We start from the raw sequence: 26644 nt of genomic DNA, 5'->3' as shown, positions 1-26644 counted from the left end.
TCAAGCCCTGGTCCACGTCCACGGCTACCACGTCGTTACCACGACAACACAGATGGATGGCACACACAACACGTGACATCAGATCACAAGACTGAAGAGAGGATGGTGATTGGTGCTGGTTTCTTTTCACACTGCCGCCAAAACTATCAATCAATCACCGATCAATGATGTGACAGGCAACATAGGAATTAGTACTGGTCCGGATCCAGTACGAGTACTGGTCCGGATCCAGTACAGCATGGTGTGGTACTGGTCCAGATGTGGTCTCGGTTCTGGGAGCTGCAGTGTGAGAAGAGCAGAGTTCAGAGTCCTGGAACAGAACAAACCTCGGAGCTAAACTCTGTGATCGACCTTTGACCCTGGAAGGAAAACGTCCAGGACTCTGACCTGAACCTTTGAGCAAACCCGCGGTGGACACACTTCCTCTACTCTCGCTACCTCTGTTCTTATTGGCTAGCCTCGGGGCTGACTGACCAATCAGGAACCTTCTATCCAAACAGCCCAACCAGTCGTGGCGAGGTGGGAAATGTGATGGAGGTGGTGGCTTGTGATTGGACGGATGAGACAACCACTATGACAGAAGCGGCAACCAATCAGATGGAAAGAGCTGCAAGCTGATTGGTTTTACTTGAAATGGTGGGAGGAGTTTGGTGCTGTGACGTCACACTTTCACAGAGGGGAAAATAATGAGGCGTTGCTAACTGATGACATCACAGTGTCATGGTGTGGCTCCATGCGCAGTGGTGACAGACACCCCCCCGCCATGAGCCCCTTCCCCCTCCCCCCAGCCCCAAGTTTGACCACTTACCATTAATGGGCACTTTACACAGAAAGGTAGAAGAGAAGAAGAGAGGAGACAGGTGTAAGCAACAACTTACGCACTCACTAGCCTACTGCTAACACACAGCTAGCATGAATCAAACAGGACGATAGCTCCTAGCAGTAAGCGCTAACCTAGCTAGCCTGGCTAACTACCCTGAGTGTAGGACTCGTAGCCTCGGCTAACGTCCCTAGCCTGAGGACAGGTTAGCTAGCCCGAGGAGAGAGCAGAAACGGGAATTTGTGTCAAATTTTGCTCGTATGATTTCTCTCCCTTCACTTTTGTGTTTACGTAGCCTAGTAGTGTTTTAGCGCAGGAGTTAGCATCGGAGTTTAGCCGGAGCGGGTAACATGTTTGTTGTCGCGGATGTGGGAGGGGCTAAAACACAAACACACAGAAGACGTTTTTATGTTCCAGGAGTTACGAGACGGTATGAAAGACAAATTCTGTTCAACTGCAGATTTTTCAGATTTGAATAGAGGATCTCGACTCGCTGCGTTCAAAGACATCCGGATGAACTGAGTCTCATCTGCACTTTTTAAATAACCAAAGGTTCCACCGGTCCCTGGTTCTGTTTCCACGGCGATCAAACAGCTGTTTTACATCGTTTCAGTACGAGACTAAGAAAAGGACGTCCGTCCGTCCGTCAGGTTCTGGACATGACGGCTCTCGACCAATCAGAGAAGACCTGGACGGTTCTGAACCGCCAGAAACGGTTCGGAGGTAAAACTACCGGCTGCTGTTCTGTTTCTGACGACCTCCAGGGGTCAAAGTTCAGACTGCAGCCATGTAAACGTGTGCTGTGGGTGTGGTCAGCCCGCTGTGACATCACTGGTGGGTGTGGCTACAGTCTGCCGATTTGTTACTGACGTTAAGTTCCTCTCAAAGGTTTTTGATTAATTAGCTAATTTAGAAAAAAAAAAATTGGTCGATTTTAATGAAAACGTTCAGATTTCGAATTATTTTCTATTTCAAATAACTCAAAATAAATTAATTATCAGATTCATCGATGATGAAGATGATTCTTAGTTCATCGTAGAATAGTACCGATGAATGAGTGATTGGTTTTCTTACGCGTCATGAACATATTTTGATTTAATATTTAGAGTTTTATATTTTTACATCACCTTTAAATAAAGAAAATCTTATAAAGTCTACAAACAACAAAACGTCCAGGAAGTGAGAACCTGCGACGCCTCCTCGCTGTGTTCAGTGCTCCTCCCCCCCGACCAGGTGGGCGTGTTGTGTCCATGCAGAGGTCGGAGGTCACAGACAGACGTGACGTGACGTCAACACGACACGCAGGAATGTTGTGATGCGGTGATGGAGTGAAGCCCGCCGTCGTTCACACAAAACCAAACATCTACTCATCTTATTCATTACGTAACAAAAGGAATGCCAAATAAAAATAATAGAGAAATCAAAGTGTGATAAATAAAAATGAGAAAAGGACAAATTTACATTTAAAAAGAAAACAGTAAATAACTAAAAAGTACATTCCTGAAAATGAGATTTAATAAATTTTAAATAAATCTTACAAACTATAAATTTAGAAATAAAAATGAAACATACATATGTTATACATATATTTAAAAAAAAAAATCAACAAAACCTAACTAAAATCTGTCAAATTAAATGAATATTAACTTTAAACATGGAAGAAAAATATTAAAAACTTAAAATAAGGTTACAAATCTTCAAAAATAAAAAACAAAAAAACCCCAAAGAACCAAAAGCAGCCGAACGAGAAGCAAGCAGGGATGGATGGAAGCCAGAAATCCACTTCCTGTCTCCTGTCTGTCCACTTCCTGTCTGTCTGACTGTCTCCTTCCTGTCTGTCTATCTCCTTCCTGTCTCCTTCCTGTCTGCCTGTCTGTCTGTCTCCTTCCTGTCTGTCTACCAGGTCGGTTTTTCTGCCCTACAGAGGAAACAAAGGAAAGATTCTCACCCAGAATGGCGGTCGGTACGAAGGGATCTGCATCAGGACGTCAGCAGCAGACGAAGGAAAGAGAAGAAAAAGAAGAAGAGTCAGCCTGCAAGGCGTCGGTTGAACGTCAGTTAAGGTCGGTTGAACGTCGGTCTAACTTCGGTTGAACGTCGGTTTAACATCGGTTTAACGTCGGTTAAGGTCGGTTGAACGTCGGTTTAACGTCGATTGAACGTCGGTTTAACTTCGATTGAACGTCAGTTAAACTTCGGTTGAACGTCGGTTTAACGTCGGTTAAGGTCGATTGAACGTCGGTTTAACTTCGGTTGAACGTCGATTGAACGTCGGTTTAACTTCGGTTGAACGTCGGTTTAATGTCGATTGAAAGTCGGTTTAACGTCGATTGAACGTCGGTTTAACGTCGGTTTAAAGTCGGTTGAATATCGGTTTAACTTCGGTTGAACGTCGGTTTAACGTCGGTTTAAAGTCGGTTGAATATCGGTTTAACTTCGATTGAACGTCAGTTAAACTTCGGTTGAACGTCGGTTTAACGTCGGTTAAGGTCGATTGAACGTCGGTTTAACTTCGGTTGAACATCGATTGAACGTCGGTTTAACTTCGGTTGAACGTCGGTTTAATGTCGATTGAAAGTCGGTTTAACGTCGATTGAACGTCGGTTTAACGTCGGTTTAAAGTCGGTTGAATATCGGTTTAACTTCGGTTGAACGTCGGTTTAACGTCGGTTTAAAGTCGGTTGAATATCGGTTTAACTTCGGTTGAACGTCGGTTTAACGTCGGTTGAACGTCGGTTGAATGTCGGTTGAAGGTCGGTTTAACGTCGGTTGAATGTCGGTTTAACGTCGGTTGAATGTCGGCTTAACTTCGGTTGAATGTCGGTTTAACGTCGGTTGAATGTCGGTTTAACGTCGGTTGACCGTCGGTTTAACTTTGGTTGAACGTCGGTTTAACGTCGGTTAAGGTCGGTTTAACGTCGGTTGAACGTCGGTTTAACTTCGGTTGAACGTCAGTTTAACTTTGGTTGAATGCCGGTTTAACGTCGGTTTAACGTCGGTTAAGGTCGGTTGAACGTCGGTTTAACGTCGATTGAACGTCGGTTTAACTTCGATTGAACGTCAGTTAAACTTCGGTTGAACGTCGGTTTAACGTCGGTTAAGGTCGATTGAACGTCGGTTTAACTTCGGTTGAACGTCGATTGAACGTCGGTTTAACGTCGTTGAACGTCGGTTTAACTTCGGTTGAACGTCGGTTTAATGTCGATTGAAAGTCGGTTTAACGTCGATTGAACGTCGGTTTAACGTCGGTTAAAGTCGGTTTAACGTTGGTTTAATGTCGATTGAACGTCGGTTTAACTTCGGTTGAACGTTGGTTTAACGTCGGTTTAAAGTCGGTTGAACATCGGTTTAACTTCGGTTGAATGTCGGTTTAACGTCGGTTGAACGTCGGTTGAAGGTCGGTTTAACGTCGGTTGAATGTCGGTTTAGCGTCGGCTGAATGTCGGCTTAACTTCGGTTGAATGTCGGTTTAACGTCGGTTGAATGTCGGTTTAACGTCGGTTGACCGTCGGTTTAACTTTGGTTGAACGTCGGTTTAACGTCGGTTAAGGTCGGTTTAACGTCGATTGAACGTCGGTTTAACTTCGGTTGAACGTCGGTTTAACTTTGGTTGAATGCCGGTTTAACGTCGGTTGAACGTCGGTTTAACTTCGGTTGAATGTCAGTTTAACGTCGGTTGAACGTCGGTTTAACTTCGGTTGAACGGCGGTTGAACTTGGGTTGAACGTCGGTTTAAAGTCGGTTGAACGTCATTTGAACGTCGTTTGAAGGTCGGTTTAACGTCGGTTGAATGTCGGTTGAACGTCAGTTGAATGTCGGTTGAACGTCGGTTTAAAGTCGGTTGAACATCGGCTTAACTTCGGTTGAACGTCGGTTTAACGTCGGTTGAACGTCGGTTGAACGTCGGTTGAAGGTCGGTTTAACGTCGGTTGAATGTCGGTTTAACGTCGGTTGAATGTCGGCTTAACTTCGGTTGAATGTCGGTTTAACGTCGGTTGAATGTCGGTTTAACGTCGGTTGACCGTCGGTTTAACGTCGGTTAAGGTCGGTTTAACTTCGGTTGAATGTCAGTTTAACGTTGGTTGAACGTCGGTTTAACGTTCGTTGAATTTGGTTTAACGTCGGTTGAACGTCGGTTTAACTTCGGTTGAACTTGGGTTGAATGCCGGTTTAACGTCGGTTGAACGTCGGTTTAACTTCGGTTGAATGTCAGTTTAACGTTGGTTGAACGTCGGTTTAACGTTCGTTGAATTTGGTTTAACGTCGGTTGAACGGCGGTTGAACTTGGGTTGAACGTCGGTTTAACGTCGGTTGAACGTCATTTGAACGTCGTTTGAATGTCGGTTTAACGTCGGTTTAACGTCGGTTGAACGTCGGTTTAACTTCGGTTGAATGTCGGTTGAACGTCGGTTTAACGTCGGTTGAATGTCGGTTTAACATCAGTTGAATTTGGTTTAACGTCGGTTGAACGTCGGTTGAACGTCATTTGAACGTCGTTTGAATGTCGGTTTAACGTCGGTTCAACGTCGGTTGAATGTCGGTTTAACGTTGGTTGAACGTCGGTTGAACGTCGGTTTAACATCAGTTGAATTTGGTTTAACGTCGGTTGAACGGCGGTTGAACTTGGATTGAATGTCGGTTGAACGTCGGTTTAACGTCGGTTGAATGTCGGTTTAACATCAGTTGAATTTGGTTTAACTTGGGTTGAACGGCGGTTGAACTTGGGTTGAACGTCGGTTTAACGTCGGTTGAACGTCATTTGAATGTCGTTTGAATGTCGGTTTAACGTCGGTACAACGTCGGTTGAATGTCGGTTTAACGTTGGTTGAACGTCGGTTTAACTTCAGTTGAATGTCGGTTGAATGTCGGTTTAACGTCGGTTGAATGTCGGTTTAACATCAGTTGAATTTGGTTTAACGTCGGTTGAACGGCGGTTGAACTTGGGTTGAATGTCGGTTGAACGTCAGTTGACCGTCGGTTTAACGCCGGTTTAATCTGGGTTAAATGTCGGTTGAACGTCGGGTTTAACGCCGGTTTAATCTGGGTTTAACTTCGGTTGAACGGCGGTTGAACTTGGGTTGAACGTCGGTTTAACGTCGGTTGAACGTCATTTGAACGTCGTTTGAATGTCGGTTTAACGTCGGTTGAACGTCGGTTTAACGTCGGTTGAACGTCATTTGAACGTCGTTTGAAGGTCGCTTTAACGTCGGTTCAAAGTCGGTTGAATGTCGGTTTAACGTCGGTTGAACGTCGGTTTAACTTCGGTTGAATGTCGGTTGAACGTCGGTTTAACGTCGGTTGAACGTCGGTTGAACGTCGGTTGAAGGTCGGTTTAAAGTCGGTTGAACGTCGGTTTAACGTCGGTTCAACGTCGGTTGAAGGTCGGTTTAACGTCGGTTGAATGTCGGTTGAACGTCGGTTGAACATCGGTTGAACGTCGGTTTAACGTCGGTTGAATGTCGGTTTAACATCAGTTGAATTTGGTTTAACGTCGGTTGAACTTCGGTTGAACGGCGGTTGAACGACGTTTGAACTTGGGTTGAATGTCGGTTTAACGTCGGTTGAACGTCGGTTTAACATCGGTTGAACGTCGGGTTTAACGCCGGTTTAATCTGGGTTTAACGTCGGTTTAACGTCGGTTGAATGTCGGTTTAACTTCGGTTGAATGTCGGTTTAACGTCGGTTGAATGTCGGTTTAACGTCAGTTGAACGTCGGTTTAACTTCGGTTTAATCTGGATTTAGTCTGGACAAAACAGTCGATCGCCACCAGCCTTGGGTGAGTTTTCTGATCATGCGATGATCATGTGATTCAGACGTTTGGTTCCCCACCAGCGTACCTGGACTGGTCGTCAGTCCACCAATCCACCACATTAATACTAATACTAGCAGTCGTTCAAAAGGCCTGTACTTAGGCCTTTTCTTATTCTTATTTATTTCATCTATCATCATGCTTTGCTGTGATTGGCTCAGCTGATTCAGGCGATGAGAGCACAGATGTGATTTAAATTCAACCCTCCTCCACTGCTGCACCCACATGAAGCCAGAGAGCAGGTGGAGGTGGTCGCCCCACCTGAGAACCAATCAGCTGCTGGTGTCTCTGTGCCACTCAAACATACTCTGGTCATGTGACCCTCAGTGTCGTGGTGTCGGCGGCGTGACGGTGGATCTCACCTGGGTAGTAGGAGGCGGGGACGGTGGTGCTGATGGTGTTCGTCTTTAGGGTGAAGGAGGACGGAGACGACACGGCTGCACAGAGACACAACGTCAACACAACCAGCAGCACACAGACACACAACCATCACACCACCGTGGTTGTGTGTGGATGTTTGGTTGTGTGTGTGTGTCCACCATGGTTGTGTGTGTGTGAGTGTGTGTGTGTGTACTTACTGCGTCCGTTCAGCGTGTGTGTGTGTGTGTCCACCATGGTTGTGTGCTGCGAGCTGTTGACCATCAGGGTCATTTCCTGTCTGGAACTCAGCGTTTCCTTCCTCTTCTTGGCCAACTTACTGTGGAGACACAATGAGCGTGTTTCAGCTTCTGGAAACACACTGAGGAGCACAGGTGGCTGCTGGGTAATTATCTGAAGAACAGGACACGGAACATTTCTTCTTTAGTTCTCAAGGTTCCGTCTGTTTTCTGTCTGTCCCAGGTGGCCTTAAGCGGTACTACACGTTAAAACTACACGTTAAAACTACACATTATAACTATGCGCTATAACTACGCGTTAAAACGATGCATTATAACGACGCGTTATAACGACGCGTTAAAACTACGCGTTATATCTGCGGGTTAAAAGTACGTTATAATTACAAGTTATAACTACGCATTAAAAGTACGTTATAACTACAAGTTATAACTACACGTTAAAACTGCGCGTTATAACCGCGTTATAACTGCGCGTTATAACTGTGCGTTAAAACTGCGCGTTATAACCACGCGTTATAACTACGCATTAAAACTACGCGTTAAAACTACGCGTTAAAACCGCGTTAAAACTGCGGGTTATAACCGCGTTAAAACCGCGTTATAACTGCGCGTTAAAACCGCGTTAAAACTACGCGTTAAAACTATGCGTTAAAACCGCGTTATAACCTGCGCGTTATAACTACGCGTTAAAACTACGCGTTATAATTGCGGGTTATAACTGCGCATTATAACTGCGCGTTAAAACTGCGCGTTAAAACTACGCGTTAAAACTATGCGTTATAACTACGCGTTAAAACTACGCGTTAAAACTATGCGTCATAACTGCGGGTTATAACTACGCGTTATAACTGCGGGTTAAAACTACTCGTTAAAACTGCTTGTTAAAACTGCGCGTTAAAACCGCGCGTTAAAACTACGCGTTATAACTGCGTGTTAAAACCGCGCGTCATAACTGCGGGTTATAACTACGCGTTATAACTATGCGTTAAAACCGCGCGTTAAAACCACGCGTCATAACTGTGCGTTATAACTGCGCGTTATAACTACGCGTTATAACTGCGCGTTAAAACCGCGTGTTATAACCGCGCTATAACTGCGCGTTAAAACCGCGTGTTATAACCGCGCGTCATAACTGCGGGTTATAACTACGCGTTATAACTGCGTGTTAAAACTACTCGTTAAAACTGCGCGTTAAAACTGCGCGTTAAAACCGCATTATAACTGCGCGTTATAACTGCGGGTTATAACTACGCGTTATAACTGCGCGTTAAAACTGCGTTAAAACCGCATTATAACCGCGTTATAACTGCGGGTTATAACTGCGGGTTATAACTACGCATTATAACTGCGCGTTAAAACTGCTCGTTAAAACCGCGCGTTATAACGACGCGTTATAACCGCGTTAAAACCGCGCGTTAAAACTGCGTTATAACTACGCGTTATAACTACGCGTTAAAACTACGCGTTAAAACCGCGTTATAACGGCGGGTTATAACTGTGGGTTATAAGTGTGGGTTATAACTGCGCGTTATAACTACACTCTGACTGAGATACATCAGGCTCTTAAGGCGGTCTGCTGGAGTTAACGAGCTGTGGCTGCAGCGGAGATGAGATAACCAGTAAATCTGTGCATTAGTTCGGCTTTTTCAATTTACGAGTCATTAAAACCGACGTCGTCTCCTTTTCATCCTGTTTTATGTTTCTGCTCTACTTCAACTGACAGTCTGATATTTACGGTCAGATTTGATCCTTCGGTGAACTTTGCGGAAAAAGATTCTGCATTTCTGCAGGTTTGAAACTGCAGAGGAAAAAAAAAATCCTCCTTAGACCACGAAAACATCTTTTCATGCTTGACGCATTTCTCTTTCTATTCTGAGAGTCGGAAAAAAGAAAATCCATTTGTCCGATTGCTCACACACACATATACACACACATACACACGCACACGCACACACACACACAAATTTAACCCTGACCTGAAAAGATGCCGAAATTTATAAATAAGTAGAAATCAGGCTTTTAAACTGGAGAGAGACATTGTGTGTGTGTGTGTGTGTGTGTGTGTGTGTGTGTGTGTGTGTGTGTGTGTGTGTGTGTGTGTGTGTGTGCGTGTGTGTGTGTGTGTGCCGGGGTTAAGATGGAGGACAGTGAAAGCGCCCCGAGGCGAGGTGCTGCCCTCCTCCCCCTCACGTCTCCCTTTTCTTCTTCTGTGGTACTGTCAAGACAGTAAAAACCTGCAGCTTTTCTTCTTCTCTGATTCAGACCTGAACACACGAACACACTTCATTCACTGCAGCAACACGAACACACAACATGCTTTACTGCTCCTGACAGGTTTTTAACAAGAAAATGAAATTTGTCATTGAATTTAACTAATAAGAAACACGTCACAGTCAGGGTGCTTAATGTTTAGATTACAACATGTTCCTGAACGCAGCACAGTGGAGCAGGAAGCAACAACCGTCATGAGAAAGTATCACAAGTTCCTCACGTTAACGTGACCACTGGTACGTGAACATGTTCCTGAGCCCATGCAGTGATTTCCCAACTCTGTAAATGGTCAACAGAGACCCTCGAAATATTCAGAAAGTCTACGGTGATGAAGCGACGAGCCGGGCGAGGTGTTCTGATGACATCACGTTTCAAGAGGGGCGGAGCTTCACCGTCCGAGACCGAAAAAGGCGTCAGGTCAGGAGACACCAGGTGGGTTCTACTGAGACCTTCCGAGGGGAACATTCATTGAACCACCTGAACTGTGTCGCCATGGCAACAGGCTCCTCCTACATGACAACAAGCCGCTCACAGCGGAGAAGAGGAACCAGTGGAAATCACTGCATGGGCTCAGGAACACTCGGCTGTCAGCAGGCGTTGAAGAGTTTCTTCCCCAAAATCTGATGTTTTTCTGCTCCTGACCCTCCACCCCACCCACACCTCCACCTATTGAGAGGAGTGAATAGAAGCAGATAGAGAGCAGGAGGTCGACTCGTTTCAGCAGGAAGACGCTGCAGCAAACAGCTTTTATATGATTCATATCTGATTTCAATGGAGGCATCTGTGTGTGTGTGTGTGTGTGTGTGTGTGTGTGTGTGTGTGTGTGTGTGTGTGTGTGTGTGTGTGTGTGTGTGCATGTGTGTCATGACATCATCAGCGAGGTGTCGGGGGTTGATTGATTAACAACACTTAACATGAACACACACGCAGCATGTCGAGGCTAATCTATGCTAATCTAATGAGCGACAGGACAATGCTGTTAGCAGGAATAGACGTGTGTGTGTGTGTGTGTGTGTGTGTGTGTGTGTGTGTGTGTGTGTGTGTGTGTGTGTGTGTGTGTGCGCAGTGAAGCAGGGTTAATAGAATTAGCTGTCTGTAATAAACCTGTCTGATCAAATGATCGTTACAAGACACACACACACACACACACACTCGTGCTGAATGAAGTCACAAATTAAAAAACTAAAAAAAGTTTCCATTAAGAAATAAAATCTGATCAGATTTCTGTTCTTTAAGATCCACGAAAGAATTCAAGAAGGTTAAAAAAGACGACAGCTGGTACGGGAAATAAATAGAATTAAATAAAGATAAATAGAGCTAAATAGATATAATTAGGGGTAAGTACAAATAAATACAGATAAATAGAAGTAAATAGAGATGAATAGTGATAAACAGAAATAAATGTAAATAAACAGAAATAGTTAGAAATAATATAAATAAAGAGGAATACATTTTTTCGCTTCAGTTGAACTAAAGAAACGAGTTCATCAGTCAAACAGGAGAGTTGAACCTGTTATTAAAAACCATGGTGGACAAACAAAACATCCAAAAATATAAAAAAAATATTGAAAAACGCCTTGTGAAGCGGGGGCAGAGCCTCCCTCCATTCCTCACGGTTCCTCAGGGTTCCTCTGAGTTTCTTGGGGTTCCTCAGGGTTCCTCTGAGTTCCTCACGGTTCCTCCGAATTTTTAAGGGTTCCTCACGGTTCCCGAGTTCCTCAGGGTTCCTCACGGTTCCTTTGAGTTTTTCGAGGTTCCTCACAGTTCCTCTGAGTTTCTCGGGGTTCCTCAGGGTAAGTCACGGTTCCTTTGAGTTTCTCGGGGTTTCTCATGGTTCCTCAGAGTTTTTCGGGGTTCCTCAGGGTAAGTCACGGTTCTTCTGAGTTTCTCAGGGTTCGTCATGGTTCTGTTCTTGGTCCTTCATATTTTCACTTTAATTCACATGCAGGTTATAAGATGTGGCTAAGGATCGTCATGGTAACGTCTTTGTTTTCAAACCTTCATCTAACTGTCTCCTACAACTACTGGTGACTGGTGATGAGCTCAAACACTGGGCTATCTGTGGGTTAGACTGGAGAAGTGTGCCAGAGGTTAAAGGTCAAAGTTATGGGTCAGACTCACATTAAAGCTGAAACATGTTAGCAAGCAAGGAGGGACTGAAGGTCAAAAGTCAGAGGTCAGGGGGAGTTATGAGTTCAATTTGGTGGAAGTTCAGATGCAAAGTGTACAATGTAAGGAGATGTACTGAAGGTCAAGGTTCATGGGTCAAAGGTGAAAGTCAGACTGTTTTAGAGTTGGTAAATACATTCATCTGAAATCATAGCTGAGGTCAGGGGTCAGAAGTCACAGTTCAGTTGATAACAGGACCCGGGGAGTGGTCAGGGATCAGTGTAATGTTGGAGTTAAAAGTTAAGATTTACCATGAAATGTAAGACTGGAGAGGTCAAGGGTCAGAGGTCACCACTAGCTTTAACCTTCTTGGCAAAGGTCAGACTGAAAGATTGATGGGTAAATGTGGGGTCAGGGGTCAAAGGTGAAGTTAGTAACCACTGAACCTGAGCTGAGGTTGGATGGTCAGGTGTCAAAGGTCAAAGGTTAATGACTAAGGGTAAAGGTCAGAGGTCATGGTTGATGATAAAACAACAAGTCTTGGACTGGGGAGGGTTGGGGGGCGACTAATGCCTAACAGTCAGGGGTCACACTGAGGAGGAGTTTTAGGTAAAGGGGTCAGAGGTCAGAGGTTAAGGGTAAGCAGGGGTGCAGGCAGGACACACTCAGAACTCAGGGTGAGGGGTCAGAGGTCAAACAGGTTACTTACAGGTAGTAAGTGTAGGAGTGATAATTTCTTCGTCTGAGTGGGGTGTGGAGGGGGGCGGGGGCGGAGGGAGGGATGAAACGGAGGGAAAGAAAAAGAAAACAGAAAAAGGAAAACAACAGATTAATGTCAGCGAATCATTGAGGGGTGAGGTGGGTGGGGGGATGGAGGGGTGGAGGGAGGTGATTGGTGATCAAAGTGTAGGGGGACGGGGACACATCTGATTGGTTAACGAGGTGAATATACGAATACATGAGGTGAATTCTCTGAATATTAAAGCACACATCATCATGTTGTTTACATTATTAATAAATAAACAATAATTATTTTATAGCTGGAACACCGAACTGTTGTTTTATATAAAACTCATTTATATATAGATCAATAAAACTATAAATATAATAAACACTGGTTCCATGAACATCTGGATGTCTGATGTCTGTAACGATTCACTCATTCATTCACAGCTGCATTAATTAGTTAAACTCTTAGTTTGAAAAGGTTTCCCATCCCTGCTTGTCATGTGATCATATTTCATCAGTAACCCTCCATCATTATGTTCTCTCCACAGCGCCCCCTGTGTGCTGAACGCTTCACTACAATGAACTGTGAGATGAAACTGCAGCTCCTCATCAGTTCAGAAGCTGCCTGACAATCTGTCGGATTTTAGTTCCCTTCAGGATCACAGAGATCAGTGACGGTGTCTGATTACCCATGATGCACTGCAGACAGGACACGCTCTAATGGGGACAAATTGTGTCTTCCAAATGTTCCCTGACGACATAAAGAAGCTGCTGCTGGAGAACATGGAGGTTCTGACGGAGAGGACGTGTTTCATGTCGCCTGCAGCCGTCTCACTTTTAAACACCTCTTCCTGCTGTAATGAGTCTGACCTCCGTTTGGTCACAGAGTGGAAATCAAACGCACCCCGTCAACATTAACACGCTCGTTAGAGAGCCAACAGACGCCGCTCTCGTTTTCTGTCTCTGTGATATCAGTGAGGAGATCACACACACGCACGCACACACACACACACGCACACACACACACACACACACACACACACACCCCCTCTGTGTAAATGTGTGTGCAGTAGAAGTGTGTCTCTGTTGCCTGAAGCCATTCAGCTCGAGGCGACTCCGAAAAAAAGAATAAAACGCTCTTTCATCTAAATTTCTCCTTCATCTCCGACGCGCTGCGAACACACAGCTTCTCTCTTCCAGTTTGTGTGTGCGAATAAATGATGTGTGTGTCTGTGTATGTATTAGTGTGTGTGCGTCCCAGTGGGATGTGTGTTTGATGTTAAAGAATAAAGTGGGTCCAGATACAGTTTAATGGTGATTACTGCTCCATTATTCATCCTCATCTTCCTCATCCTCCTCGTCTTCATCTTCATTATCTTCATCATCCTCCTCATCCTCTGTGTCGTCCACATTATTATTCTTTGATGTAACACGTATTCACACACACTGTTCAACTTTAAACACACTAATGTCCTCTGTGAGTTGGACCGATCTGTTCTTACATTTCCCTTCAGTGTGCAGCAGCGCCCCCTGCTGGGAGGACGCAGTGTCTACAGGCTGTTTCCTCCTCAGCAGAGAACAATCCAACCTCGTGTTCAGAGTTCTCTGTGTCATGTGATCTGTGCATGTTCGTGATCGTCTTACCGTTTCTTCATCAGCAGGATGACGCCGAGAAAGATGATGATGAAGAGCAGGATGCCGGCGATGGACCCAGCGATCTTCACAGTGTGATCCGACTGTTTCTCCTGTTCTGGTTCTGGTTTCCTGGTGGCAGCTCCTGAAACCAGTGACCAGCGTTAACTACCATTAGTAACTGTTAACTATCATTAATTACTGTTAACGACCATTAATAACGGTTAACTATCGATAATTACTGTTAACTACAATTAATAACTGTTAACTACCATTAATAACTTACCTATAATTAATTGCTGTTAACTACCATTAATAACTTACCTATCATTACTCAAAGTTAACTACCATTAATAACTGTTAACTACCATTAATAACTGCTATCATGAATTACTGTTAACTACCATTTATAACAGTTAACTATCATTAATTACTGTTAACTACCATCAATAACAGTTAACTATCATTAATTACTGTTAACTACCATTAATAACAGTTAACTATCATTAATTACTGTTAACTACCATTAATAACAGTTAACTATCATTAATTACTGTTAACTACCATTAATAACTGACGAGGGATGGAAAAACGAGTCCTTCTCCTTTGACTGTATAATGTGATTGTATGTCAGTCCCATGAAAAACCCATTACCCTGTTGTGTGTGTGTGTGTGTGTGTGTGTGTGTGTGTGTGTGTGTGTGTGTGTGTGTGTGTGTGTGTGTGTGTGTGTGTGTGTGTGAGACTCGGTAGATGAGGAACGTTGCTGTAATGTGTCATTTCAGAGCGACTCCACTTTTCCAATCAGACGCTGACAGCAGCCATCAGTCATCAGTCTCAGGTTTATCCATCCGAGTGGGGACACAACTGCACTGAGGACACGTGGGACTGAAATCAACCTGTTCTCCCTCTGATTAAGACAAAGGTGTCCAGCTGGTATTTAGAGGAACCAGTACAGGACCCAGTAAACCAGATTCAGGTCTGTCGTGGTCTAGAACAGAACCAGTCGGCCCAGTTCAGCTGCAAATGGCTTCTGACACGTCGAGAAAGTTTCCTTTATTTCCTGTTTTCATTTTGTCTCTTCAAGGTCAGATGAGCTTGAATATCCGCTGCCTCCTGTATCTATATTTCATCACACGCACGCACACACACACATACACACACACACACACACACACACACACACACACGCACACACACGCTAACACACACACACACACACACACACACGCTAACACATACACACACACACACGCTAACACATACACACAGATCATCACCCCCTCGGAGGCAGAGAGCTTCTGTTTTCAGTTTAAAGGCTATCAAAACACTGCTTTGAAGACAGAATTTATCTGTGTGTGTTTCAGTGTAAGTTAGTGTGTTATTCTTTGTGTGTGTAAATCTGTGTGCTTGTGTGTGTCACAGCAGGCCATAGAGAAGCTGTTTTTATGTGAAAGTGTAGCTGTTTTCTGCTTCGGGGCTTCAGCCAGTCACGATGAGTGGGAGGTGTGCGTGTATTAATATGTGTGTGTGTGTGTGTGTGTGTGTGTGTGTGTGTGTGTGTATTACAGTGTGTATACAAGGCGAACAGCTCTTAGTGTTTGAGGCGTGCTGGTGACACAACCTCCCCCCCCCCACACACACACACCGATCTATAGGAGTGTGTGTTGCCTTCAGGCTGGTAAACATTTAAACTGAACGAGTATGTGTGTATTGCACCTGTTCAGCAGCAGAGTGCTCTCTGACAGGACGGTACGCGGAACAATATTAAAGTGTTAAAACATGGCAGGGTTAATTATTTATTGGCCTGTTGTCATGTTAGTAACCCTGTTGTTATATTAGTAACGCTATTATCATGTTAATAACGCTGTTGTGATGTCAGTAACGCTGTTGTCATGTTAATAACGCTGTTGTCATGTTAGTAACCCTGTTGTTATATTAGTAATGCTAGTATCATGTTAATAACGCTGTTGTCACGTCAGTAATGCTGTTGTCATGTCAGTAACGCTGTTGTCATGTCAGTAACGCTGTTGTCATGTTAGTAATGCTATTATCATGTTAATAACGCTGTTGTCATGTCAGTAACGCTGTTGTCATGTTAATAACGCTGTTGTCATGTCAGTAACGCTGTTGTTATATTAGTAATGCTATTATCATGTTAATAGCGCTGTTGTCATGTCAGTAACGCTGTTGTCATGTTAGTAACCCTGTTGTTATATTAGTAATGCTATTATCATGTTAATAACGCTGTTGTCACGTCAGTAATGCTGTTGTCATGTCAGTAATGCTGTTGTCATGTTAGTAACCCTGTTGTCATGTTAGTAATGCTATTATCATGTTAATAACGCTGTTGTCATGTCAGTAACGCTGTTGTCATGTCAGTAACGCTGTTGTCATGTTAGTAACCCTGTTGTTATATTAGTAATGCTATTATCATGTTAATAACGCTGTTGTCACGTCAGTAATGCTGTTGTCATGTCAGTAATGCTGTTGTCATGTTAGTAACCCTGTTGTCATGTTAGTAATGCTATTATCATGTTAATAACGCTGTTGTCACGTCAGTACTGCTGTTGTCATGTCAGTAACGCTGTTGTCATGTCAGTAACGCTGTTGTCATGTTAGTAACCCTGTTGTCATGTTAGTAATGCTATTATCATGTTAATAACGCTGTTGTCACGTCGGTAACGCTGTTGTCATGTAAGTGACCCTGTTGTCATGTTAACGACCCTGTTGTCATGTCAGTAACGCTGTTGTCAGGTTAGTAACGCTGTTGTCATGTCGGTAACGCTGTTGTCATGTAAGTGACACTGTTGTCATGTTAGCGACCCTGTTGTAATGTCAGTAACGCTGTTGTCATGTAAGTGACCCTGTTGTCATGTTAACGACCCTGTTGTCATGTCAGTAACGCTGTTGTCAGGTTAGTAACGCTGTTGTCATGTCGGTAACGCTGTTGTCATGTAAGTGACACTGTTGTCATGTTAGCGACCCTGTTGTAATGTCAGTAACGCTGTTGTCATGTTAGTAACGCTGTTGTCATGTTAGTGAGCCTGTTGTCATTTTGGTAATGCTGTTGTCATGTTAGTGACCCTGTTGTCATGTTAGTGACCCTGTTGTCATGTCAGTAACGCTGCTGTCATGTTAGTGACCCTGCTGTCATGTTAGTGACCCTGTTGTCGTGTCAGTAACGCTGTTGTCATGTCGGTAACCCTGTTGTCATGTCGGTAACGCTGTTTTCATGTCGGTAACGCTGTTGTCATGTTAGTGACCCTGTTTTCATGTTAGTAACGCTGTTATCATGTTAATGACCCTGTTGTCATGTTGGTAACCCTGTTGTCATGTTGGTGACCCTGTTGTCATGTTGGTAACCCTGTTGTCATGTTAGTGACCCTGTTGTCATTTTGGTAACGCTGTTGTCATGTCGGTAATCCTGTTGTCATGTCAGTAACGCTGTTGTCATGTTAGCGACCCTGTTGTCATGTCAGTAACGCTGTTGTCATGTTAGTGACCCTGTTGTCATGTTAGTAACCCTGTTGTCATGTTGGGAACCCTGTTGTCACGTCAGTAACCCTGTTGTCATGTTAGTGACCCTGTTGTCATGTAAGTGACCCTGTTGTCATGTTAGCGACCCTGTTGTCATGTCAGTAACGCTGTTGTCATGTTAGTGACCCTGTTGTCATGTTGGTAACCCTGTTGTCATGTTAGTGACCCTGTTGTCATGTCGGTAACGCTGTTGTCATGTCGGTAACCCTGTTGTCATGTTAGTAACGCTGTTTTCATGTCGGTAACGCTGTTGTCATGTTAGTGACCCTGTTGTCATGTTGGTAACCCTGTTGTCATGTTAGTGACCCTGTTGTCATTTTGGTAAAAATGTTGTCATGTCGGTAATCCTGTTGTTGTGTCAGTAACGCTGTTGTCATGTTAGCGACCCTGTTGTCATGTCAGTAACGCTGCTGTCATGTTAGTGACCCTGCTGTCATGTTAGTAACCCTGTTGTCATGTTGGTAACCCTGTTGTCATGTCAGTAATGCTGTTGTCATGTTAGCGACCCTGTTGTCATGTCAGTAACGCTGCTGTCATGTTAGTGACCCTGCTGTCATGTTAGTGACCCTGTTGTCGTGTCAGTAACGCTGTTGTCATGTTGGTAACCCTGTTGTCATGTCAGTAACGCTGTTTTCATGTCGGTAACGCTGTTTTCATGTCAGTGACCCTGTTGTTATATTAGTAACGCTGTTTTCATGTCAGTGATCATGTTGTTATATTAGTAACGCTGTTGTCATGTCGGTAACCCTGTTGTCATGTCAGTAACGCTGTTTTCATGTCGGTAACGCTGTTTTCATGTCAGTGACCCTGTTGTTATATTAGTAACGCTGTTATCATGTCAGTAACGCTGTTGTCATGTCAGTAACACTGTTGTTATATTAGTAACGCTGTTATCATGTTAATAACGCTGTTGTGATGTCAGTAACGCTGTCGTCATGTTAGTGACCCTGTTGTCATGTTGGTAACCCTGTTGTCATGTTAGTGACCCTGTTGTCATGTAAGTGACCCTGTTGTCATGTTAGCAACCCTGTTGTCATGTCAGTAACGCTGTTGTCATGTTAGTGACCCTGTTGTCATGTTAGTAACCCTGTTGTCATGTTAGCAACCCTGTTATCATGTCAGTAACGCTGTCGTCATGTTAGTGACCCTGTTGTCATGTTGGTAACCCTGTTGTCATGTTAGTGACCCTGTTGTCATGTAAGTGACCCTGTTGTCATGTTAGCAACCCTGTTGTCATGTTGGTAACCCTGTTGTCATGTTTGTGACCCTGTTGTCATGTTGGTAACCCTGTTGTCATGTTAGTGACCCTGTTGTCATTTTGGTAACGCTGTTGTCATGTCGGTAATCCTGTTGTCATGTCAGTAACGCTGTTGTCATGTTAGTAACGCTGTTTTCATGTCGGTAACGCTGTTGTCATGTTAGCGACCCTGTTGTCATGTCGGTAACCCTGTTGTCATGTTAGTGACTCTGGTGTCATGTCGGTAACGTTGTTTTCATGTCGGTAACCCTGTTGTCATGTCGGTAACCCTGTTGTCATGTTAGTGACCTTGTTGTCATGTTAGCGACCCTGTTGTCATGTCGGTAACCCTGTTGTCATGTTAGTGACTCTGGTGTCATGTCGGTAACGTTGTTTTCATGTCGGTAACCCTGTTGTCATGTCGGTAACCCTGTTGTCATGTTAGTGACCTTGTTGTCATGTCGGTAACCCTGTTTGTGTATCTGGAGGGTTAAAAAGTGTCTCCACTGGGCGGCAGACTAGAATCTGAACCAGAATATTTTCAGTGTTTGGACAACGTGAACACAAACCATAGCGACCCTCGATAAGTTCATCATAACGTTAATGTTGAGAAAACGGTGACGTCGTAAAACTTATACGAGTTTCTCGTTGTCACACTGCCCCCTGCTGGTCGAGTGCTGAACTTCTTCAGAGTGATGGCACTGACAGTGTTAGTGCTGTGTGTGCGTGTCTGTGTGTGTGTGTGTCTGCGTGTGTGTGTGTGTGTGTGTGTGTGTGTGTGTGTGTGTGTGTGTGTGTTTGTGTGTGTCTGACCTGTTAGCTGCTTGTCGCCGGCGGCTGGGGCGATGCGAATGTACGGTGTGGTGAGCTGGGTGACGATTATAGCAGCTGCTCATCCAGGAATGGATGCAGAGAGAGACAGGTGCAGAGAGAGAGACAGGCTGTAGCAGGCGTTTGTACTGAAGCAGAAAGATTAGTGACATGCAGCATGTTCTCCCTCATCAGTACGTAACGTGAGGATTCACGATGATGCTGTAACGAAGCTACGAGCAGTTCATCCTTTTATTTCTACGTCTGACGGGTCATGTGATCTTTCACACTAGTCACATGACTCATAGATCTCCTCTCATCATCTGCGACCTGATGGACAGTTGGACACTGTGTAAAATTTAAATAAAACCAGAAAGAAATGATTTATAAATCTTGCAAACTCATATTAAATTGAAAATAAACCAAAGACAACATATCAGATGTTGAAACGGAACCAATATTTGATGCTGGAGATCTTCACTGCATTAAAAAAAAAAACCCACTATTCTGGAGTGGAAATCACTGCATGGGCTCAGGAACACTTGTGAAAACCATCGTCTGTGAACACAGTTCATCGCTGCGTCCACAAATGATGTTAAAACTCTCCAAAGAAGAAACCAGATAGAAACATGATCCAGAAACACCGCCGCCTTCTCTGGACCAAGATCATTGAAGATGGACTGAGGTGAAGTGGACAACTGTCCTGAGGTCTGATGGATCACAATCTGAGATTCTCAACGGGTGACAAGTTAAACAGGAGATGTTAGTGATGTTAGAGATATTAGAGATATTAAAGATATTAAGGATACAACACATTTTAGAGATATTAGAGATAATAGAGATATTAAAGATAAGAGAGATATTAGACATATTAGGAATACTGGAGATACTAGAGATACTTGAGATATTAGCGATATTGGAGATACAAAAGATATTAGAGATGCTAGAGAAACAAGAGTTATTACAGATGCAGGAGATACTAGAGATACTAAAGATATTAGATATACTAAAGATAACAGAGATATTAGCGATATTTGTGATATTAGTGATACTAGCGATATTAGCTGTATTAGATATATTAAAGGCACTAGAAGTATGAGCAATACTATAGATACTAGAGATATGAGATATTAGCGACACTAGCGATAATAGCAATATTAGCGATATTTGTGATATTAATGATACTAGCGATACTAGCGCTATTAGAGATATTAAAGATATTAGAAGTATTAGCGATACTACAGATACTACAGATGTTAGAGACATTACAGTTTTCATCTTACACAGCGTCATTTTATTCTTCACATCGAATCATTTTAACCATCATTACGAGCACCGCCCACCTCAAACAGGAAGTGCTTTAATTAGTGAGACGGGCCCCGCCCACCTCAAACAGGAAGTGCTTTAGTTAGTGAGACGGGCCCCGCCCACCTCAAACAGGAAGTGCTTTAGACCTGGAAGAAAGGTTCTGAGCAGCTGATCAATCGTCAGACATTAGTAATCAATCATGCAGCAGAAGCAGCTGTAAACATGTACATACATGTTCAATGAATCTGATCGATACGTAACAGCATGGATCTGAAGAACCAGACGTGTAGTTTGTGTACAGAACACGTATGTTAAAGTGTTCATAGGAATACATGTAGCTCTAACATACATGTAGATTGTTTATGTCCACACGTGTAAATTAGTATTTATATGTCACTTAATAACAATGTGTTGTAAACTGCTGGTGTACATGACTTTAACATGTTCATACTTTACATACAGTTTACATGTATGTACATAAATAATATAAATATTAATAATAATAATAATAATAATAATAAGCTGTAGATGAATAAAACAAATACAATTTATAAATGATTTTATATAGACAAAAAAAAGAGTAATAATTAGACTTTTATTTTTCTGTCTCTGTCTGTCTGTCTCTCTCTCTGTCTGTCTGTTTCTCTGTCTCTGACTCTATGTCTGTCTGTCTCTCTTTGTCTCTCTGTCTGTCTTTCTCTCTGTATGTCTCTCTGTGTGTCTCTCTGTCTGTCTTTCTCTCTGTATGTCTGTCTGTCTGTCTGTCTGTCTCTCTCTGTCTGTCTCTCTGTGTGTCTCTGAACTGTCCCTTTAACATTCAGCAGATGATCAGCTCTTCTTTACATTCACATCAGCTCTGTTCACTGTTAGCGCTGCAAGGCATCGTGGGTACACTGAAAGGGAAGGGGGTGGACTGCGCTCCCCAACACGAACCCCTCTGGGAGACGGGGTTGGCTGCTGCAGCGTGACTGACAGGTGTCAAGGGGCCGGCAGAGCCAATCAGCATCTGGTGTCGTTAGCGAGCAGAACTGAGCTCCAATAAAAGCTGATTAAAGCAGCAACAGTCAATTAGTGTGTGTGTGTGTGTGTGTGTGTGTGTGTGTGTGTGTGTGTGTGTGTATGTGTGTGATAACCCTGGATGTTCATCGGGGGGGACAGCAGCGTGTTGGGCTGCTGTGTTGAACAGCTCTCTGGACACGCACAGAGTCTTGTGTTAGCATGTGTGTGTGTGTGTGTGTGTGTGTGTGTGTGTGTGTGTGTGTGTGTGTGTGTATACCCTTTTCAAAACAAAATACACATAAAACACCTTTCAAAATAAATGTTATTGAATACTTATCTAATTAAATGATTACGGACCATATTAGAAAAGGAAATGATCCCCAACTTTCAAAATAAAGTATAAAGTGAATCCTGTTCAACACAAAAATCTACTCAATACTTTTCAAAATAAAATGAACTGTGAAAACTTGAAAATGTACTATACACATTTCAGCATAAAATGTATTTTCAAATTAAAGTGTGCTCTGTCTCCTTTCAAAATAAAAGATACTCCATGTTTCTCTCAATACGATGCATTTTATAATGTTGTTTTTTTTAAAAATAAAATGCATACAACTCCTTTAAAAATAAATGTGCATTATATACCAGCTATAATTAAACTGGTATCACACATTTAAAACAAAAAATTGCAATCACATTTATCTGAAGATAAAACCATTTCTACACTTTTCTTTTTAAATAAATGTTCAATAAAAAAAAATTAAACTGAACTCAATACCTTTCAAATTAAATGAACTGGAGAACCTTTCAAAATAAAATGCAGAGCTCTCTTTTACCTTTAGTGGCCACTCGCACACAGTCGATCTTCGTCTCCTGGAGAAAGGACACAATTAGTTTCTTGTCAACACTAATGGAAGACATGGAAGCTGTCACATCTGGCACTTCACACACACACACACACACACACACACACACACACACACACACACACACACACACACACACACACACACAGTCCTTGTAAACACAGCAGGCAGAAGGCAAATGGCTGTGGATCAGTGCCTGTGCTGGCATTTAACCACCAACACACACACACACACACACACACACACACACACACACACACACACACACACACAAACACACACACACACAGTGAGGAGGGTTTTGGTGAAAGAGAACATCTTGTGTCTTTATGGTTTTAACAAACAAGCGACAAATTAACCATAAGAGCTCATGAATATTCATGCACACACGCAGACATTAACACAGACACCACACACACACAGACACAAACACACACTCACACACAGACATAAACACACACACAGACATAAACACACACCAGCCGCAGTGTGTGTCTGCGGCATGTCGACAGTAAAAAGCACTTCTGTCGCTGCATTATTCAACACACACCAATTAAAGCTCCAGCGTCAATAATTAAGAACACAATACGATCTGCGACTGTGTAACACTGAACAATTATCATTTTATTACACACATGTGACAAAACACACTCACACACACTGACACACACTGACACACACTCTGCAGCCTATTAGTGTCACTGGTCAGGCTGCTGGAACTATCTCCACTCCCATTAAACTGCTGTGTGTGTGTGTGTGTGTGTGTGTGTGTGTGTGTGTGTGTGTGTGTGTGTGTGTGTGTGTGTGTGTGTGTAAGTGTGTGTTTGTGTGTGAGTGTGAGAGAGAGTGTGTGTGTGTGTGTGTGACTGTCTCAGTTTCGCTCATCTAGGTTTTGGAAGGAAAATGAAAGGAAGCTGAATTACTGCAGTCTGAAAAACATTCTGACATCACAGACCGAAGGAGCCAATCCCTTAAACCCGGGGGCGGGGCCTTTTATATACTGAGCTGCAGCCAAGTGGTGGGCGGAGACAGAGGGCTGGGTGGAGAGAGGGCATGGAGACAGAGAGGTGGGTGGAGACAGAGGCAGAGGGGTGGGTGGAGAAAGAGAGGTGGGTGGAGACAGAGGGGTGGGTGGAGACAGAGAGGAGGGTGGAGAGAGAGAGGTGGGTGGAGACAGAGGCAGACGGGTGGGTGGAGACAGAGAGGAGGGTGGAGACAGAGGAAGAGGGGTGGGTGGAGACAGAGAGGAGGGTGGAGACAGAGAGGAGGGTGGAGACAGAGGGGTGGGTGGAGACAGAGGTGGGTGGAGATAGAGGCAGAGGGGTGGGTGGAAACAGAGGGGTGGATGGAGACAGAGGAAGAGGGGTGGGTGGAGACAGAGAGGAGGGTGGAGACAGAGGGGTGGGTGGAGACAGAGGTTGGTGGAGAAAGAGGCAGAGGGGTGGGTGGAAACAGAGGGGTGGATGGAGACAGAGGAAGAGGGGTGGGTGGAGACAGAGAGGTGGGTGGAGACAGAGGGGTGGGTGGAGACAGAGAGTTGGGTGGAGACAGAGGGGTGGGTGGAGACAGAGGTTGGTGGAGAAAGAGGCAGAGGGGTGGGTGGAGACAGAGAGGTGGGTGGAGACAGAGGAAAAGGGGTGGGTGGAGACAGAGGGGTGGGTGGAGACAGAGGTTGGTGGAGAAAGAGGCAGAGGGGTGGGTGGAGACAGAGAGGTGGGTGGAGACAGAGGGGTGGGTGGAGACAGAGAGGTGGGTGGAGACAGAGGAAAAGGGGTGGGTGGAGACAGAGAGGTGGGTGGAGACAGAGGAAGAGGGGTGGGTGGAGAGAGAGACGTGGGTGGAGAGAGAGAGTTGGGTGGAGACAGAGGCAGAGGGGTGGGTGGATACAGAGGCAGAGGGGTGGGTGGAGACAGAGGGGTGGGTGGAAACAAGGGTGGATGGAGACAGAGAGGTGGGTGGAGACAAATGGGTGGGTGGAGACAGAGGGGTGGGTGGAGACAGACGTTGGTGGAGAAAGAGGCAGAGGGGTGGGTGGAGACAGAGAGGTGGGTGGAGACAGAGGGGTGGGTGGAGACAGAGAGGTGGGTGGAGACAGAGGAAAAGGGGTGGGTGGAGACAGAGAGGAGGGTGGAGACAGAGGAAGAGGGGTGGGTGGAGAGAGAGAGGTGGGTGGAGAGAGAGAGTTGGGTGGAGACAGAGGCAGAGGGGTGGGTGGATACAGAGGCAGAGGGGTGGGTGGAGACAGACAGAGGGGTGGGTGGAAACAGGGGTGGATGGAGACAGAGAGGTGGGTGGAGACAAATGGGTGGGTGGAGACAGAGGGGTGGGTGGAGACAGACGTTGGTGGAGAAAGAGGCAGAGGGGTGGGTGGAGACAGAGAGGTGGGTGGAGACAGAGGGGTGGGTGGAGACAGAGGTGGGTGGAAACAGGGGTGGGTGGAGACAGAGAGGTGGGTGGAGACAGATGGGTGGGTGGAGACAGAGAGGTGGGTGGAAACAGAGGGGTGGGTGGAGACAGAGGCAGAGGGGTGGGTGGAGATAGAGAGGTGGGTGGAGACAGAGGCAGAGGGGTGGGTGGAGATAGAGAGGTGGGTGGAGACAAAGGGGTGGGTGGAGACAGAGAGGTGGGTGGAGACAGAGGCAGAGGGGTGGGTGGAGGAAGACAGGTGGGTGGGCACAGAGGGGTGGGTGGAGACAGAGAGGTGGGTGGAGACAGAGACAGCGAGGTGGGTGGAGACAGAGGGGTGTGTGTGTGTGTGTGTGTGTGTGTGTGTGTATGTGTGTGTGTGTGTGTGTGTGTGTGTGTGTGTGTGTATGTGTGTGTGTGTGTGTGTGTGTGTTTGTGTGTGTGTGTAGGTGTGTGTGTGTGTGTGTGTGTGTGTGTGTGTGTGTGTAGGTGTGTGGTGTGTGTGTGTGTGTGTGTGTGTGTGTATGTGTGTGTGTGTAGGTGTGTGGTGTGTGTGTGTGTGTGTGTGTGTGTGTGTGTGTGTGTGTGTGTGTGTGTGTGTGTAGGTGTGTGTGTGTGTGTGTGTATGTGTGTGTGTGTGTGTGTGTGTGTGTGTGTGTGTGTGTAGGTGTGTGTGTGTGTGTGTGTGTGTGTGTGTGTGTAGGTGTGTGTGTGTGTGTGTGTGTGTGTGTGTGTGTGTGTGTGTGTATGTGTGTGTGTGTGTGTGTGTGTAGGTGTGTGGTGTGTGTGTGTGTGTGTATGTGTGTGTGTGTGTGTGTGTGTGTGTGTGTGTAGGTGTGTGTAGGTGTGTGTGTAGGTGTGTGTAGGTGTGTGTGTGTGTGTGTGTGTGTAGGTGTGTGTGTGTGTACTCACCCCGTTAGCGGTACTAACAGCCTGATAATAGATTCCATAACTCTTGTGAGGCAGCAGAGGAACGTTCCAGTAGCCGCTGTACGTCCGGTTATCACCTGTTCATTCACACAGTAAACAGGTCAGTAAACCAGCAAACAAACAAACAGACAGACTGACTGACTGACTGACTGACTAACTAACTAACTGACCGACACAGAAGGGCATCGGTACTCTCAGCTCGCTCATCGGCAGCTCGGCGCTGAAGTAGTACTGAGAGTTGAGCAGCGTAGCGTTCTGGAAGTGGATCGGAACCGGATAGCAGCGCAGGATCTCTGCAGTACCCCTCCTCTGCCTGCGGGGGCGCTCCTCCTCCACCACCACCTGGTACTTACTGCACACACACACACACACACACACACACACACACACACACAGACAGGATGTTAACCACTTAGTTAGGAGGTTTTAGCTCGTTGCTGCTAACCTGAGAGATAACCTGTCAGTTAGTTAGCTGGTTAGTCTGATTGTGTTTGTTAACGTCTGTTCAGTGACATCACAGAGTCGAGGAGGTCAAAGGTCATTAACCAGACGCTGAAGAAA

General features: G+C 44.9%; 1 protein-coding gene across 6 annotated transcripts in view; it reads right to left on the bottom strand.

The window, feature by feature from the left end:
- LOC138215433 (receptor-type tyrosine-protein phosphatase mu-like) overlaps positions 1-26644 on the bottom strand; it is a 110420-nt gene that overhangs the window by 27801 nt on the left and 55975 nt on the right. For 3 of the 6 annotated variants that reach the window (XM_069177580.1, XM_069177585.1, XM_069177581.1), the window contains exons 15-23: positions 26254-26435; positions 26066-26160; positions 22718-22754; positions 19578-19652; positions 14001-14133; positions 12337-12369; positions 7209-7327; positions 6993-7067; positions 2769-2795 (exon numbers count right to left, since the gene is read on the bottom strand). In XM_069177580.1, coding sequence (XP_069033681.1) covers positions 2769-2795; positions 6993-7067; positions 7209-7327; positions 12337-12369; positions 14001-14133; positions 19578-19652; positions 22718-22754; positions 26066-26160; positions 26254-26435 — 776 coding nt within the window. The remainder of the gene's footprint in view (positions 1-2768; positions 2796-6992; positions 7068-7208; positions 7328-12336; positions 12370-14000; positions 14134-19577; positions 19653-22717; positions 22755-26065; positions 26161-26253; positions 26436-26644) is intronic. The other 3 variants (XM_069177582.1, XM_069177583.1, XM_069177584.1) reach the window with 3 other exon arrangements.

The sequence above is a fragment of the Embiotoca jacksoni genome, unplaced genomic scaffold (genome assembly GCF_022577435.1).
Source record: "Embiotoca jacksoni isolate LCO1_2020_lvr unplaced genomic scaffold, fEmbJac1.0.p SCAF_75, whole genome shotgun sequence".
NCBI classification, from domain to species: domain Eukaryota; kingdom Metazoa; phylum Chordata; class Actinopteri; family Embiotocidae; genus Embiotoca; species Embiotoca jacksoni.
Note: the sequence above shows the minus strand (reverse complement) of the source record. Positions and strands in the feature narration are given on the sequence as shown.